Source organism: Xenopus tropicalis, chromosome 1 (assembly GCF_000004195.4).
Source record: "Xenopus tropicalis strain Nigerian chromosome 1, UCB_Xtro_10.0, whole genome shotgun sequence".
In the NCBI taxonomy this organism is placed as follows: Eukaryota; Metazoa; Chordata; class Amphibia; order Anura; family Pipidae; genus Xenopus; species Xenopus tropicalis.
Window position 1 is genome coordinate 178,836,427 of NC_030677.2, and position 16,188 is coordinate 178,852,614.

At 36.5% G+C, this 16,188-nt stretch overlaps 1 protein-coding gene across 1 annotated transcript in view; it reads right to left on the bottom strand.

Moving 5' to 3' along the window:
* Window positions 1–16,188, bottom strand: part of adgrv1 (adhesion G protein-coupled receptor V1) — a 198,323-nt gene that overhangs the window by 115,967 nt on the left and 66,168 nt on the right. The window contains exons 35-50 of the mRNA XM_031893453.1: window positions 15,671–15,801; window positions 14,252–14,351; window positions 11,808–11,987; window positions 11,507–11,661; window positions 10,033–10,126; window positions 8,392–8,470; window positions 7,973–8,111; window positions 7,429–7,570; window positions 6,664–6,926; window positions 5,236–5,411; window positions 4,431–4,555; window positions 3,606–3,787; window positions 1,989–2,126; window positions 897–1,004; window positions 338–587; window positions 109–231 (exon numbers count right to left, since the gene is read on the bottom strand). Coding sequence (XP_031749313.1) covers window positions 109–231; window positions 338–587; window positions 897–1,004; window positions 1,989–2,126; window positions 3,606–3,787; window positions 4,431–4,555; window positions 5,236–5,411; window positions 6,664–6,926; window positions 7,429–7,570; window positions 7,973–8,111; window positions 8,392–8,470; window positions 10,033–10,126; window positions 11,507–11,661; window positions 11,808–11,987; window positions 14,252–14,351; window positions 15,671–15,801 — 2,385 coding nt within the window. The remainder of the gene's footprint in view (window positions 1–108; window positions 232–337; window positions 588–896; window positions 1,005–1,988; window positions 2,127–3,605; window positions 3,788–4,430; window positions 4,556–5,235; window positions 5,412–6,663; window positions 6,927–7,428; window positions 7,571–7,972; window positions 8,112–8,391; window positions 8,471–10,032; window positions 10,127–11,506; window positions 11,662–11,807; window positions 11,988–14,251; window positions 14,352–15,670; window positions 15,802–16,188) is intronic.

A 16,188-nucleotide genomic window follows, 5' to 3' on the forward strand; every position in this document is an offset into this window, starting at 1 on the left:
AACTGTTGACTTGGAATTACAACCTCTATTTTATCTTTAGGTAAGCATTATCCTAGGCTCACAAGTTTGCCCAGTATCTTAAATATTATATTAGACAGTAATACTCACTTAGCCCAGAAGGTGGCATAAAAGCATGAATCATGTTAGTACCGCCTTCATATGGGATCGTCTGTATTTTTTTAAAAAACGTTTGTCCAGACTCCCATAGGAAAATATCAACAGATGTGTTTCCTGCACAAATATACATTACAGATATTAAAGTATTTATACACACAGTATATTTACTGTGCAAGACAATGGCACTACATAACAATATCTTCATTTTGGACTATGGCACCTGATAAAATGATGTAGACATCTGCTCCAGAAGCCAGTGATTCCACACATGTTGCGCCTTTAACTGGCACTTCCTGGGGAGTTCCAAACTGATTCATGGACCATGTGTATATCAGAGAATTCTGCACAGGACTTGCCAGGGACACAACCAAATAAATACTTTCCCCACGTGTGAACACGGTTAATCCCGAGGTCCAAAGCACTGGAAGTTTTTGATGTAGTGCGAAAAGACCATTGTTCCATTTATAAACCTAGTGACACAATTAAATAGGTGACTGTAAATACAATAGTAAGTCTTCAATTTCCAAAACCTAGAATAAAAGCAAGGAATGATGGAAGGGAAGGAAGTAAAGGACAGAATGGGACCTTTGGTTTTATGAAGTGAGGTCCCTCGGTGTGCAAAAACATTTCAATTTACACAGGAACATAATGAGCTTTGGGCTAAATTAGCTTTTAGCATGGTATATACATTATTTGAATCATGTAACACAGACATATTTTGAGTACAGAGGGGACTTGTATAAATGAGGTTAAGCAACAAGTGACTATTTGTTACTAACCTGTAATGCGTCTGTGCTGCCCATTCCACTCGCAATGACCAAATAATCTTGCTTTGAGGCTGAAAAATGTTTAACACCAGTTGTTTCTGCTACCATTATAGTCTGTTTCTGAAATTCCACAACATTGTGTTATTACTTGAAAGACCAAGGCAATCAACATGGCTCACAAACAATATGCACAGTAGATGATGTAACAGCGTGCAGCCAACTAACCTTTATTCACTTACAATTAAATATATACAATATAAAAGTTGAAATATATTTTAAAACAGATGATTTTGCAGCATATTGTTTTTTATAATTATAAGCAGCTTCAATATATATTTATTAGTGATAGGCAAAATAATTTGCCAGGCATGGATTTGTGGCGAATTTCCACATTTCGCTATTGGCGGATTATATCGTGAAACAGTCGTCAAAATTTGCACATAAAAATTGTTGGGTGTGTAGAAAAAATTACGCACGTCAATTATTTTTGACGCACAACATTTTCACCGTTTCTCAGATTTTTCGCTGTTTTGCTAATCTCTTCCAAGATTCTCAAATTTTTCGCCGAAGAAACGGAACTGATTTGCTCATCACTAATATTTAGGTTTGTAGATTGTAAGCTCTTTTGGGCAGGGCTCTCTTCACCTCTTGTATCGGTTATTGATTGCTTTATATGTTACTCTGTATGTCCAGTGTATGAAACCCACTTATTGTACAGCGCTGCGGAATATGTTGGCGCTTTATAAATAAATGTTAATAATGTAAAATGTCTTTCAAAAGTTTAAGCAGGCCCTTTCAATAAGTTTGCTGTGGGGATCAGTCATTTTTGTATTTCTATACCCAGAAAAATTAAAGAAGAGGCAGGTTACAGAGGACCCAGGCTGTAGATCCCTGCCTGTAGATCGTACAGTTATCCCACTGAGTCTTGCAGTAAAGTCAATGTTTTATAGATTGACAAGGTATCTATTCCAAAAACTATATAATATTGAGCCTGTTATTGGATCAATTCACTTCTGCATTGATCCAATAACGATATCTGTATTTTAAATTTTAAATGTGTTTGATATATTAGATATAAAAAATCATTTGAAAACACATACTTACCAGCGATAGTCCTTGCTTGGGCGAGAAGGTGAAGATACTGGTATTTGTAGGCCGGCCATTACCAAAAGTAATTGCTAGGAACTGGGAACCGTTAATTGCAAATCCAACACAGCCAAAAGGGGTTTCAATAGTAAAGTCCTTGATAGAATGGAACAAAATTATGTAATGTATTATACTAGAGAAGTGATCCCCAACCAGTGGCTCAGGGGCAACATGTTGTTCCCCAACCCCTTGGATGTTGCTCTCAGTGCCCCCAAACCAGGTAGTTATTTTTGAATTCCTGACTTGGGGGCAAGTTTAGGTTGAATAAAAACAAGATTTACTACCAAATAAAGCCCCCTGTAAGCTGATAGTGTGCATAGAGGCTGCCTAATAGCCAATCTTAGCCCTTATTTGGCACCTCCATGAACTTTTATGATGCTTGTGTTGCTCTCCAAGTCTTTTTACATTTGACTGTGGCTCACAAGTAAGAAAGGTTGGGGCCCCTGTACTAGAGGGAGGGCAGCTACTACAGAGTCACAGGGCTGCAGTTTAGTGATAGATAGTTTATGTCTGTAAATGTTCACTGAGTCTTTGGTTTAAACATTTAGATGCAGATTTACAAAAAATCAGATTTCATTTTTAGAAACTCATATAAACTCCTGAGAGTCTTTTGATTAAAAAAAATGTGTTCAATGACGTATTTATTAATAGTCACAATAATGTGTACAAAAGTTTTGGATATTGCTTTATTTTTATCCCAAATGTTCAATGTAGTTGACTCGAAAAATCTGATGAAAGTTTTATGAAATTTTCGAGAATATATTGAATTTTTTTTTTTTAAAATCATGATTTCCATGAATTCTCTTAATTTTTTCCAAACAGGAAGTCCTCCAGCTGCCATTTTAGGAGCATTGCCACTCATCTCACTTGCATTTTTGAAAACAGTAATGAGTTGTCCTTGAAAATGTGTGAAATAGAAAACAATACTGTGATCAAGTTGCCCTTGAAAGTGTGTGAAATTGAAAACAATAATGCATGGTAACTTCCCCTGGAGTATTTTAGGATTTTGAACTGTTGCAGTTTTGTCACATAGTAAAGAAAAAATTTTTTTTTCACTGACTTTTAGTGCTAAAAAATCTGAATTGGAAAAAAATAATTCGACCATTAGTAAATGGGGCCATTTACTAATGGTCAGATTTTTTTTTCCTAATTATATTATTCTTCCACAAAGTTACTAGTTGAATAATTTCTCACAAACCAATTTATATTCCCACCCCACATAAATAAAAGAAACCATAACTATATTCTTAACAATTAGGTAGCTGGTCTTTGTTATTGTGTGTTTTGTAAACAATTCTTTCTTCTATTCTGCCTCTTTTTCACAACATAACTTACAATCTGTATACTGTATTGAGGGACCTAGAGGCCACAATGCAGATGAAATAATATTTGTGTTATAAATATATGTTCTATTAATTAATAAGTGTTGTGGTTGCTACGATTAGTGACCCTGCTAACTGAATACCAGTTTAAATGCCACACTGGAGAATAAAATTAAAATAACTAAAAAAAAAACAAAAAAAAGATGTGAAAAGAGAGGAAATAGATTAATAGATTTAATTGTTTTAACTATACCTGAATGGGTACAAAAACTCCCCTCCATTCATAAACAGTGGAAAAAGGCACAGTCGAAGTACTCATCCTTGATTTTCTCAAGAGGACGGCATATTGTATGTCGGCATGATTGAAAAAACACCAGCTAGAGCCAGTAACATTGCCAAAGCTTTGCAAAACTGATAAAACACTGTAAGGACCCCCTGGAACAGACAACAGATCCAAACACATAAATATCAATCACACCATATTATTGTCTCATCTCAATTCCTAGGGATAATAAGTCTTGACAATATTTCCTGCTGCTTGCTGTTCTAAAGAAAGTATTGTCTATGTAAAGATACCCCTCGGGTTTGCCCTGTGTAGGATTGTCTATTGTGCAGTCTAAGGGGCTGATTCATCAAAGTACGTGTTTGATTCCCGAAATGGGTAAAATTCGCATTAGATACGAATTAGTCAGAGTTTGAATCTGGCCCAAAGAGAGATAACCAAGGCATACCTGATAGTTACAAAAAACACTAATATAACTGGGCAGAATTATTTTTTTTTGTAACTTATAATTTTTATTTTTCATAAAAGCAAACAGTACAGGAATACTTTATAATACTGAATAGTCAGCAGGATGCAAGCAAAATTATAATACCACAATTCTATAAACACCACCACCATATCTATATTTAACATTTTCCCCAAAATATATACATTTCCTAAAATTCCCATTCCCATGACAACAACATTTCTTAGTATGCCTATTTTTAAGAATTAATTTTATCTAGGGCAAGAAATGGTTGCCCTGCTTGGGTAAAAATAAAGCTATGCTTAATAATATATTAAAATGTGTCTTACTGATGCCCAAAGCAGTTCCTGACAACGTCTCCCACTCAACACTCACTGACATGTTCAATCCATTATTGCGGGAAACTTTTAAGTAAACTGTCACATTGCCTTCTTCAACTGTCATTGAATTGCTCCTAGAAATTGATGTAACAATGGCACAGAAAACTTATTAGTGAATGAAACTATTGTTCACAAAAAATACTTTACAATAATAGTTTATTCTGTGACTAAAACTGTTAAAGATATACTGTCTATATTTAGAACAAAATATTATATTCCATTATATATAATAAATATTTTTCAAAGCATATCCTATTTTGACACAAACTCATTAGCTATTTTCTTTTTATTGGTAACATCATATACATATTAACCATATGCACACCAGCATTAAAACTTTATCTTAACATCAGAACACAAGATATAGGATTTAAAAATATTAAAAGTCAAATTATGTTGTGAGTAATGCTTAACAAGAAAGTGGGAGGAGGTGTACCCAAAAGGACATCCCAAAGAAATGGCCTGAAGCACAGACAGCAGTCGCAGAGTGAGAAAGGTTGGAAGATGGCTGTATCTACAAATAACTACTAAATTGCCAATATTCATTATGAACAGCCATAGAACAATAAAAGTATTGAAAGTTAGCCGGGTCATTCTGAATTATTGATCACAACACAAAAACAGATAAGCAGATTTTTTTAAAAAACATCTGGTTCTGATATGATTAAAATATGTTTATCAAAGACATGTAGGAGCATTGAACAGCATGTATGCGTTTACTGTCCATTAATGAATAAGGGTAATGCTTAATTACCTGTTGTTTGCTGGAAAGATGCTAAAAAGTCCTTGTGGTGCTTGATTCTGCAGCACGGTTATTAAAGTTTGAACTCTTGTGCCCAGTTTTGATCCACCAGTTGGACTTAGTAGTATGACTGTAAAATGTTCATCCATTTCTGGTTCTTCATCTAGTATTGCAGTAATTTCTAAAGTCTGGAGGGTAGTAGAAAGCAAAATAATTAATTGGGGAGATATAAACAGTTGCCTGTTTCTGTCTGAGGATCCTAAAATCATGTGCAAATGCCTAATCAGAGTTGCTGGCAATTTCATTAATACAGTAATTCTAGACACCATAGACCCACTGCAATTTGTATGCAGACCAAACAGATCAACAGAGGCAGAAGATGCATTGCGTTACATTTATAGCATCTAAAGACACCCAATACATGTGCAAAAATGCTCATTTTAGATTACAGCTCAAACCATTAAACTAGTTATGAGCGAATTGGTCCTGTTTCGCTTTGCTGAAAAATTTGCAAAATGGCAAAACCTCAAGAACCTTGGTCTTCCAATCTCACTATGAAATGGGATGCTAGATTTCATGAATAACAATGTAGTTTTCCACACTGATTTTGTATTCACCCAATATGATCACAACAATATGTATACATACATACATAAGAAAACTGGGAGTTTTATATATTTCAAATGACAACTCAGTGGTCGGTCTTATCCACAGAGATGATGAGACATCCTATAATCAATTAGTGATTGATATCATCAGGTATGGAGAACACAACCTAATTCTCTCCAATGTACAAATTGCAGAAACTGTGATAGAGCAGGTTGATACTAGCAAATTCCTAGGCCTACAACATCAGCAAAGACCTAATGATGCCGGTCAGGGAATTCTATCAGTAAAATCATACAGACGAAGCTATACTAATGTAATTTGCACAGAAAATATTCATACATATTATTCAAACATAAAATATTATTATTATGCTTGGCTTTTAGTAATATGTTATGTTAGAGAAAGCACTTCAGATTGTTTTATAACGTTTAAATCTAGTTAACCATTATTATATTTATGCCATGGTTGCTAAGTGGGTAGGACTTCTGCCTGGGGTCCTGAGTTTAATCCTAGCCAGGGTGCTATACGCAAGGAGTTTGCATGTTCATCCCATGTCTTTGTTTCCTCTGGATACTCCGGTTACTCCTACTCTCCAAAAACATACAGGCAGGTTAATTAGCTAGATTGTAAGTTCCTTTGGGGCAAGGAATGATAAATCACCTGTGTAAAGCACTGCTGTGTTGGCACTATATAAATACCAGACAATAACTTAAATAAATAAATTACACATTTTTACTGTTTTGTCTTCACTTTTTTAACCCAATCTCTTAAATTTGAAGGTGAAAATTCTACTAGCCAGTTAGTGTTTTACATATACTAAATTGTTTTTACCTTGAACCTCTCTCCATCTTCTAAAGTGACATATCCTTGTGTTGGGCTGAGGTCACCTTCTGCATCAGAACCATTTTCTCCTTTGACTATAAACTGAACAGTCACTCTGCCAAATATTCCTTGAGGCGGGTCTCTCACAATATACAGCAACGCAACACTCTCAAACATATTGCTGGCCGTTGGCTCTCTCAGGTAAAAGTGCTCACTGTTGTTAAATGATAGAATTCCGTGACCGTCGTCATTGGCAAGTATAGTAATGGTAGCTGTTACAAAATACATGAAGTAAAAGTATTAGGTCTGAGCCTATTAGAAAAAGGTCTAATGAAAGCTGTTGCGCTATAGCAGTTCACAAAGGTCTATATGAGAATCAGGTTACATGCCATGCAATGCCCATCTGGAAGACTAATAAAAAATACAAATATATAAATAATTAAGTACCTGGATACGGTTCATTATATATTTTTCTACCATATTTTATCATACTAAATTATCTCTTGCCCAGACCGGACTGGGATTCCAAATAATCCCTGGTATTCCTAGTACACAGAGGCCCAACAGTCTCCACTAACCTACTAAACAATGAGTGTCTATGGCATCTTACAGCAACCCCTCCGGCATTGCCAGAATTCACAGTCCGGGCCTGCTCTTGCCCACCAAGACACAATTTTTTTTTTCTCATGATAATATCTTCTAATGGAACCAATGATGACATCCTTCCATTTTTCAATGCTTTCTTTTCACACAACCAAATATAGTGTATTTTACCTGTTGTATTGGTTCCCAGCTCCAGCCCACGAGAGGGGTTTGCAAGTATTAGTTGAAAGCTCTCATCCCCTTCAGGGATGTTATCATCATAAATCATTATATCAATAAATTTATATCTTTCACCATCATCAAAAGACAAGACCTGAAAAGACAAACACACAAAAAAAAATTATTTTCTTTTTAAGATGTAACATTTTAAATACCTCATCGGAAACCTTGCTCCCCAAAACCATAGATGTTTTAATTGGTATCGGCTGACAGAGGATAAAAATTTCCCCATATGCAATAAAAGTCAGAAAGTTTGTCCATGTGTAGTTAATATAGCCACCAATAGCACATTTTGAACAGGTGACCAATAAATGCTACCTGCTGATTGGTTGCCACAGGTGATTAAACCTGTAGCAAACATTGAACCTTTTATTATATAACCCCAATATTCTCTTTTGTTAGGTTTTGCCTTGTTGAAGTGATCAAAACAGTAGAAACTGTAAGTTTCCATACTAAAGCAAAATAAAAATAAGGTATCTTTTCCTGCAGAGCTTACCATGGAGGTGGCATTATAATCAATCCCGAGTTGTGCTTCCAGGTTCTGTGCATAGAAAAACAATGTAACATTCCCATAGGTCCCCTTGTTACGGTATGCCACTAATGTCAATATTCCCTGTGTTTCATTGATCTCATAACTTAAAAAAAACATAAAAACTAGTCATTAGCATGAAAATGGCAAAAAAATCAGATGGCAAAGAGTCAACACAACATAGGTAGCTAAATATTTGACGGCTATTATGCTTGTTATTACTTTTAGACCTGGGGATAATATGAATTTCATGCCACATAAAAAAGCACTGTGACTATATTAGCACTATTTAAAAAAAAATTCGATATAATTATTTTAGATTCAGGCTTTAATTGTGTTGCCCTTATATTGATTACAAAGTGAAAGATACCTGGGTAAATTCATACCTGGTGCTCTGCCATTCAATAACTCCCTGGGCTCCATCATTTGCATCAATAATAATCTGAGCAGTTAAGCCTTTGATGTCTAAAGAAATAACATGTGCATGATTAAACTACATTCACAGATTAAAGCTACAGTATTCTTCCTTACACTGCGTAAGGGTGGGCATGGTGCACACATCCACCCCTACCTAGCTCCACACCCACCCTCTGGCTTGCCCTCCCTCCCCTCGAACCCCTCACTAGAGGCACCAGCAGCTCTCCTACCTGAGAGCTGCTGGGAAGTAGGGGTCTCTATAGAGGAAGCAGACCCCGTGATCTGAGCTCCCATGCCCCCCTGCAACCACAGGGTCTGCTTACGCTAGATTTACACCACTGAATCATATGGTACCTGATGGTAATTGAATGTCTCTAAGTAACTGCATTTTCAGTGTGTATCTCTTTTTCAGTGGTACAGAAGAACAGGAACAGCACCTCTTGTCTTTGTAGATTAAAATGCCTTTATTGCAACATTTTTTTGGGGGGCAAACTACAATAGCAGCAGCAACGTTTCAGGTCACAAGACCTTTTATCAAGTCAGTCACCCCTGTGGCCCCAGCTATGAAGCATAATGAGGAGCAAACGTATTTATTTAAACTACATTTGCAATTATCCACATAAATAAATGGCTAAAATAGCTAATTCTGTTTTTGTAAATTACCTTTCATTCTGTAATACAAGAATTCTACGTAGCCAAAAGGAAGCATGCAGAATAGAGACAGAGACAAAGTGGCAGCAATATGAAATGAGGAAAAAACAGAGACACTTTAAACAGATTAAAGATCAAATGATATAAGGGGTTCAAAAGCTGGATGAAAAAATCAATGTCCACGTACCCCCCCCATCCTGCTCATCATTCATACAACCGTGACTAACGCAGTCACTGCTGTCTTAGTGGTCTGGTCTCTGCACTCAGAAAAGGAGCACAAAGGACTAAGGTTATTTCCACAATGCCCCACGTAGTGTGTAATGTGCAAAAAAATGTCTGACTGTGGCCTTTTTTGTACTTTGCACACTGTGCGGGGCATTGGAAATGAAGGCTATTGTCTAAAATTTGAATTTCAGAAATAACAGTATTAGAGAACTGCTCCCTTTTTCATTTCCATCTAAATAAAATGATGAACATTTCTGCCCAATGGACTCAATATTTACAAAACTAAAGAGGAATTATTTTAATGAATCTTATTGATTATTTGAAATATACTTACAAATTACAAATAGACTGTTAAATTAAATGCTGATTTAATGCTCTATAGCAACCAATGTCCTCTACAAACCCATAACAGAGAGGGATAAATAAATAAACAAGCATCAGAAACAAACTATACCCTGTAGATGAATTATGAAGAAAAAAATAAATACAAATAACAGAAAAAAGAACCATTGTTCCAATAGAATTGTTATATTAGAATAATTAAGATCTAACTTTTAATCACAATATTTATATTTAAATATAAAAGTTCACAATCTACTTTATACCCCATGGTACTTATCTTATAATGACAAATATAAAGGAGCAGGATTTTGCCAACAAATGAAAAGGTAGTTTTACCTACAAATATTTGTAGTTATAAAAATAGAAACAATAGATACATGATAATACAGTACCTAGGTGCGGAGGAGAGGATGTCATTAATTTCACAATAAGTTCCACTGAGGTTAGTGATACAAAAAAGTATTCCTGTAGTTCAGGTATGTCATCCTGTGGACAAAAGGTATTATTATCTATTATTATGTAGTGCTGGCATGTTCATCAGATGATCATCATTCTCCTTAGTTCCTGCACCATGTGAAGCTTACAATGTACATTCCAATCACAATAATGGAACACACATGCACAAGGGCCAAATATCAGAGGTCAACTAACCTGCTTGTATAATGGAGGAAATGTCCATTGACAAGAAGGCACAACATAACTATAATTATAACATACCAACTCTTTACATATAGTGTACAGGTCAGAATAGAACTCAGGAAAATGCACAGAGAAAATCCATGTCTTTAAGCATGGCTGCCATAATGCTGTTATGGTATCATAGCAAGTTAAAGAATAAGTATATCCTTTTTTTTTTTTTTTTTTTTTTTTTTTAAATCTCTAAAATTACTCTGTACAGCCCCCAAAATAACATACCTTACGTACTCCCTGCATACAAATTTATTTTTTTCTCTATTACAAGCAGCTAAACTGCAGCTCTTTTACTGACTTCCTTCTCCAGCAGGAAGCTCTGCTCCCTTTTGCTTTCTGTGCACTCCTTCTTTTTCTGACTATGATGACTTCAAAGAGGTGCCTACAGCGCATGTCTGATTGATTTTAATTGGAGCAGAGGCAGTGAGCATGCCCAGTAGGCACCTCTTTGAGGTTATCATAGTACAGAAAGCAAAAGGGAGCAGAGCTTCTTGCTGGACAAAGAAGTCAGTAAAAGAGCTGCAGTTTAGCTGCTTGTAATAGAGAACAAAAATACATTTGTATGCAGGGAGAAAGGTATGTTTTTCTAGGGGCTGTTTAGAGTAAATTTAGTGGATTTTAAAATAAAAGGCTTACTTATGTTTTGTTTTAACAGTACAGGAGACAATCCTTGAGGGTGTGTGTATCAAACAACTAATTTGTAAAAATGTTAAGCTCTGCCAAACATAATTTCATAACACACAAACACAATGAATAATCTATAAAGTAGTGATAATTATGTCATATGGTATAATCAGTGCTTAGTGATATACAGTAATTAGTGTCACATGACTCACTGAAAATTGTGTATTATATAAAAATGATATACCCCCTGTTGTAACTTATAAGGATATAAGAAGTCACGTTTGAGCTCCATGATGTGTAAGAAAGAACTTTCAGTCATATGCTTTTAAATGGTCATGATACTTCTCTAATATCCTTAATTTCAAGAGGGGGTATATTATTCTCTATATAAAGCAGATAAATGCACTTTTGAGTAGGAAAAATCAATTTGAAACATTATTTGTCAAAATGTGAGGCTCATTGGTAAATATAACTATATTGTGAACTTCATTCTACTTCTTCACAGAGCATATTTAATGTAACAGATGGGATTATTTATTAAAGAGAATGCACCTCTAATATAGATATATTTATAGCAGCAGTTGTTGCTCCATCCTTCATAATCAGTGATCCAAAAGCAGATATGTAATCTCGGCCTGGCTCAGCAGGATGGATATTGGACTGGTTCAGTATATCAGTAGTTGTTGCATAAGTGATATTAATATCTCCTGTAAAAATATAGAAATTAATTTAACAATATATATATATAAAAATATAATTTTAATACTAAACAGTTATAAAACAGTTGGAAATGTCTGTGCATACTAATGGCTGACAATATCCAAAATGCAATCAGTCAACAAGAAAACCACACCTAATGATCCATATTCTCTGTTGATAAAGAGTTGAATGGTTTTGTTTCCTTCTTGAGTTAACACATTTCTTGAAGAAGGGGCAAAGTTTATAACTCCATAGGGCTCATCACTGGCTTCCACAGTCAAAACAGCTTCATACCCTTGTTTATCAAGTACAGCTACTCCATTGCCTGTAATACCTTGAAAAGAATAAACAAACTAGTTATTGTATAGAGTTGTACAACACATACTCATAGGGACATATGTATTAAAATTCCATCTTTCAAGTAAACAAAAAAAACTTGCATTATCGCTACAAAACACATGTAAGACTTTCCCATGATCTTGTTTTGTCATGATTTTTGAAAAAATGCAACCCCACATGCACTTCCCATTGACTAATATGGTGTCTTTAAGGTGGCAGGACTTACATGTTTTCCCCATGAAAATGTCGAAATCGAAATTTTTTGGTCAGTTTTCCAAAATCACAGCAAAATCTTTATCGTGAATTTTAATAATTTTTCCTCATAGTATTTACAAATAGGAATTTATGTTGGTCCTTAGCTACCTGATACACAATTTATGATTAGAAATGTGTAATTTCACAGTAAATCCCAGTAAAATAAATTAATGATAATACTTAAAGGACAATGAAAGGTTAATATAAATTAAAAGTAAGTGTAAAGGCATTCTTTTTAAGTACTTACTGCATATCTAAATTCCCAGATCCCTGCTTGCTTCTCTGAGATATGGTGCTGGCAGCCTACAGCAGTGTGAAGCCTACAGTGACATCACTGAAATCTCTCTCCCCCTCCTGTAGGTGCCAGCGGCAGCCTTCCTATTCTCTGAGCATGTGTGTAACTTGATCCTGTCTCCTGTTCTGAGCTACACATGCCCACCAGCCAATCAGAAGCGGATCTGCCAGAGGGGAGGGGGGGAGGGAATTCTAAGCCAAAAGTGTGGCGTTTTTACTAAACAATAGGAGGACTATTGGGCAGTATGCTTTTTAAATTTTGACTTGCATTCTCCTTTAAGGAATGCAAATCCATTTCCATAAGCTCAATACATTCCTGCATAATATATAATTTAATGTCTGATTATGCTTGTAAAGGGGACTGAAGGTTTAGTTGCAGGTTTAGTTGCCCTTTATTCCGGCAGTCCCCTAAAGCGGAGCAGTTAAGTGGGTCCTAATTTACAGTTGGTAAGGAAAGCTGTTTCCTTAGTATTTCTTGGCAGTTCAGTAACAGCCAAGGAGATATCACTGTTTTGTTCTATGAAGGGGAATCCAACATTTGCTCGTCCTGTTTCTTTGGATTCCACCTTCCTAGAAGGTAGACACAGGCTAGGCCCTGGGTAGACTTGGCACAGTCGGTAATGTTACAGAGGTTAGTTCTTTAATAGCTTACTAAAGGAGTGAGAGATAGTATCAGGTTAGCTAGTAAGCAGCCTCAAGCTCCACCGAGGATAATAAAAAGGAGAATTAAAATGAGCCCTGGGTGTTCCATCCTCAGGATTGTGACACAAGTGTACAGGCTTAGAGAATACTGTAGCTCAACGAGGTTCCTTTTGGGGGGCCTGATACACAGGATTGGAAATTTCAGAGTAGACTAAATCCATTGTATTAACCCCTAATTAGAGATGTAGCGAACTGTTCGCCGGCGAACTAATTCGCGCGAACATCGGGTGTTCGCGTTCGCGCAAATTCGCGGACTTTTGCCGATGTTCGCCACTTTGGGTTCGCCGCGTTTTTTTTGGCGCCGCGTTTTTTCGCCTTGGTTTTTCCGCCGCGTTTTTTCGCTTCGTTTTATCGCCTATGCATATACATAGGAATAGCTTGCGTTTTTTTTTGGTGTTATTTTTTGCCGGTTTTTTTGGCGTTTTTTTTATCAAAGTATTTTTCAGAGAAGTTTTTGCCCTTGATCCCCCTCCTGCATGCCACTGTCCAGGTCGTGGCACCCTTTAAACAACTTTAAAATCAGTTTTCTGGCCAGAAATGGCTTTTCTAGGTTTTAAAGTTCGCCTTCTCATTGAAGTCTATGGGGTTCGCAAAGTTCGCGAATATTCGCGAGTTTTGGCGAAAGTCCGCGAACGGGTTCGCGAACATTTTTGGCAATGTTCGCTACATCCCTACCCCTAATGGGTAAATGCTTCTGGGAACCTTTGTATGTAACTAAATGCGAAATAATTGTACTGCATCTTGTGACTGTCCTCCAAGTCATTGTTCTAATTCCTGTGAATAAAGAGTTACCTTTTGCCATAAGAACCATTGGTGCCCAAATGATGTAATTAATTGAGCATTTCAGTTAAGCAACATCCTTCCTCTACTAAGTCTGTGAGGCCACATTCCCAGAGATTTAGAGTCACATGTTTATTGATTTGTATGGTGAGCAGAGTTCTCTGAAGCACACAGCACCCCCATTTAACTAACTACAGGCTTACACTTGCAATATAAATCAAAATTTACCTTGAGTTGTAACATTGTAGAGAATGAGTTGATACAGCTCCCTTTCTTCAGGAATTTGGTCATCCAACAGGTGAACAAGAAAACTTGCATTTAAAGACCCCTGTTGATAAAGTAAATAAACCATACTATGATGTATATACCATTACACACATTGATTATTGCTAGAGAAATCCATTCTCAGTTACAGAAGGACCATCTCCAATAGACTCCATTTTAATCAAATAATTCTATTCTTTTTTAATGATTTTATTTTTCTCTGTAATATAGAACAACTTGATCCTAAGATATAATGAATCCTTATTGGAGGTAAAACAATCCTTTTGGGTTTATTTAATGTTTAAATGATTTTTAGTAGACTAAATATTGTGTTCCAGTTTATCCAGAAAACCCTAGGTCCCAAGCATTCTGGTAAAAGGCCCCATACCTGTACAGAATATGCTGTGAGGTTGTCCAGCCATATGAATTCTATTTTACAAATAAACAAGTATTTTTTTTTAGGGCTCGTACTCATTTGTCCCACCTGTGTTGGGCACTTACATGTGCCTGTGTGAGTACAGACGCATTAGGAATTATAGGGTATGTTTGTTTCCTTATAAGTACAAGCCCTTAGACCAGGAGTGGGCAAATTACCGCCCACTGGCCTTTTTAATCCGGCCCACCGACGCGGCCCCTTAAAAGAAATACGGGCCCTGATTGGTTGCGCCCCGTGCATGCGCGTGACGTCAGCACGCATGGGGCGCAACCATATAAAACGATGCAGCGGGAAGCCGGGTGGACAGAAGCAGCCGGAGGATGAAGGGAGCCACAGGTCACTGGGGGGTGATGGAGGATGCTGGGAAGGACGCTGGGGAATGGAGCTGGAAGATGCTGGGGGTGGAGCTGGAGGATGCTGGGGTGGGGAGCTGGAGGATGCTGGGGTGGGGAGTTGCAGGATGCTGGGTAGTGAAGCTGGAGGATGCTGGGGGGGAGCTGAGAGGCCCCGTGATTTCTGATGGCAGCCCTGGGCGTAACGCTGGCCCGGCCCAGCTGTAAGTCAATGTGGCCCCTGAGCCAAAAAGTTTGCCCACCCCTGCCTTAGACCTTATCTGTTTAGTACACTTTAGTGAAATAATTTTTTAAACTAGAATTTCAGTGTCACTTTAGAGTTTGATGTTTGTTTCTCACCAATACTCAACATTTTGTATCCAGAAAAGTGTCAATTTGAATAAAATTAGCACATATTATCGTGGTATTTGATGCTAGAAGGAAAAAAAGAACATTATTAAGAGAAAAGTGATTCACTAATTAGCCAATCAGTGAGTGAACCAAAATGCACAGCAGACAGAATGTAGGCCAGAATACTCACATGCAGTTAAACATGCCTCTAATGCTAAAAATGTAAGTGCATATAATATGAGTGCAGTTTGGAGATAGTTATACCTCTGAAAAGAACAAAAGGCCTGAACTGTTCTCAAAGTTTAGTTCTAAATGAGCTCCCACAATTTTCCAGTTAACAGTTACATTTCCACTTCCTGGGAAGGATCGCAATACATGGAACTCCAATTGTTCTCCTAAAACATAAAGCATAACAGAATAACATTTAAAGAATATTTATATTTACAATATACTGCAGCTCACTCCTTCCCACACCTTGTCATCAGTGCATGTTTCCAGCATATAAACAACATAACAAAGCAGGAAGATCTGTTAGTAGCACAGGGGAAGTTTCATAAGAACACAACGGAGGGAATTCACAGAAATGTCAGTAAGGAAAAATGTGATAAAAATGTTGTATAAATATGTCGTTTGTGTGTCTTTTTATTCACAGACCAATTTTCCATCATTTTTTCCACCTCTACCGTCAATTTTCAAAAAAATGTATTTAAAAAGGAGGTGTGGCACTATTTATGTGTCATAAGAATTATTTGTAACCACAAAATTTTTATAGAGATTTTTTA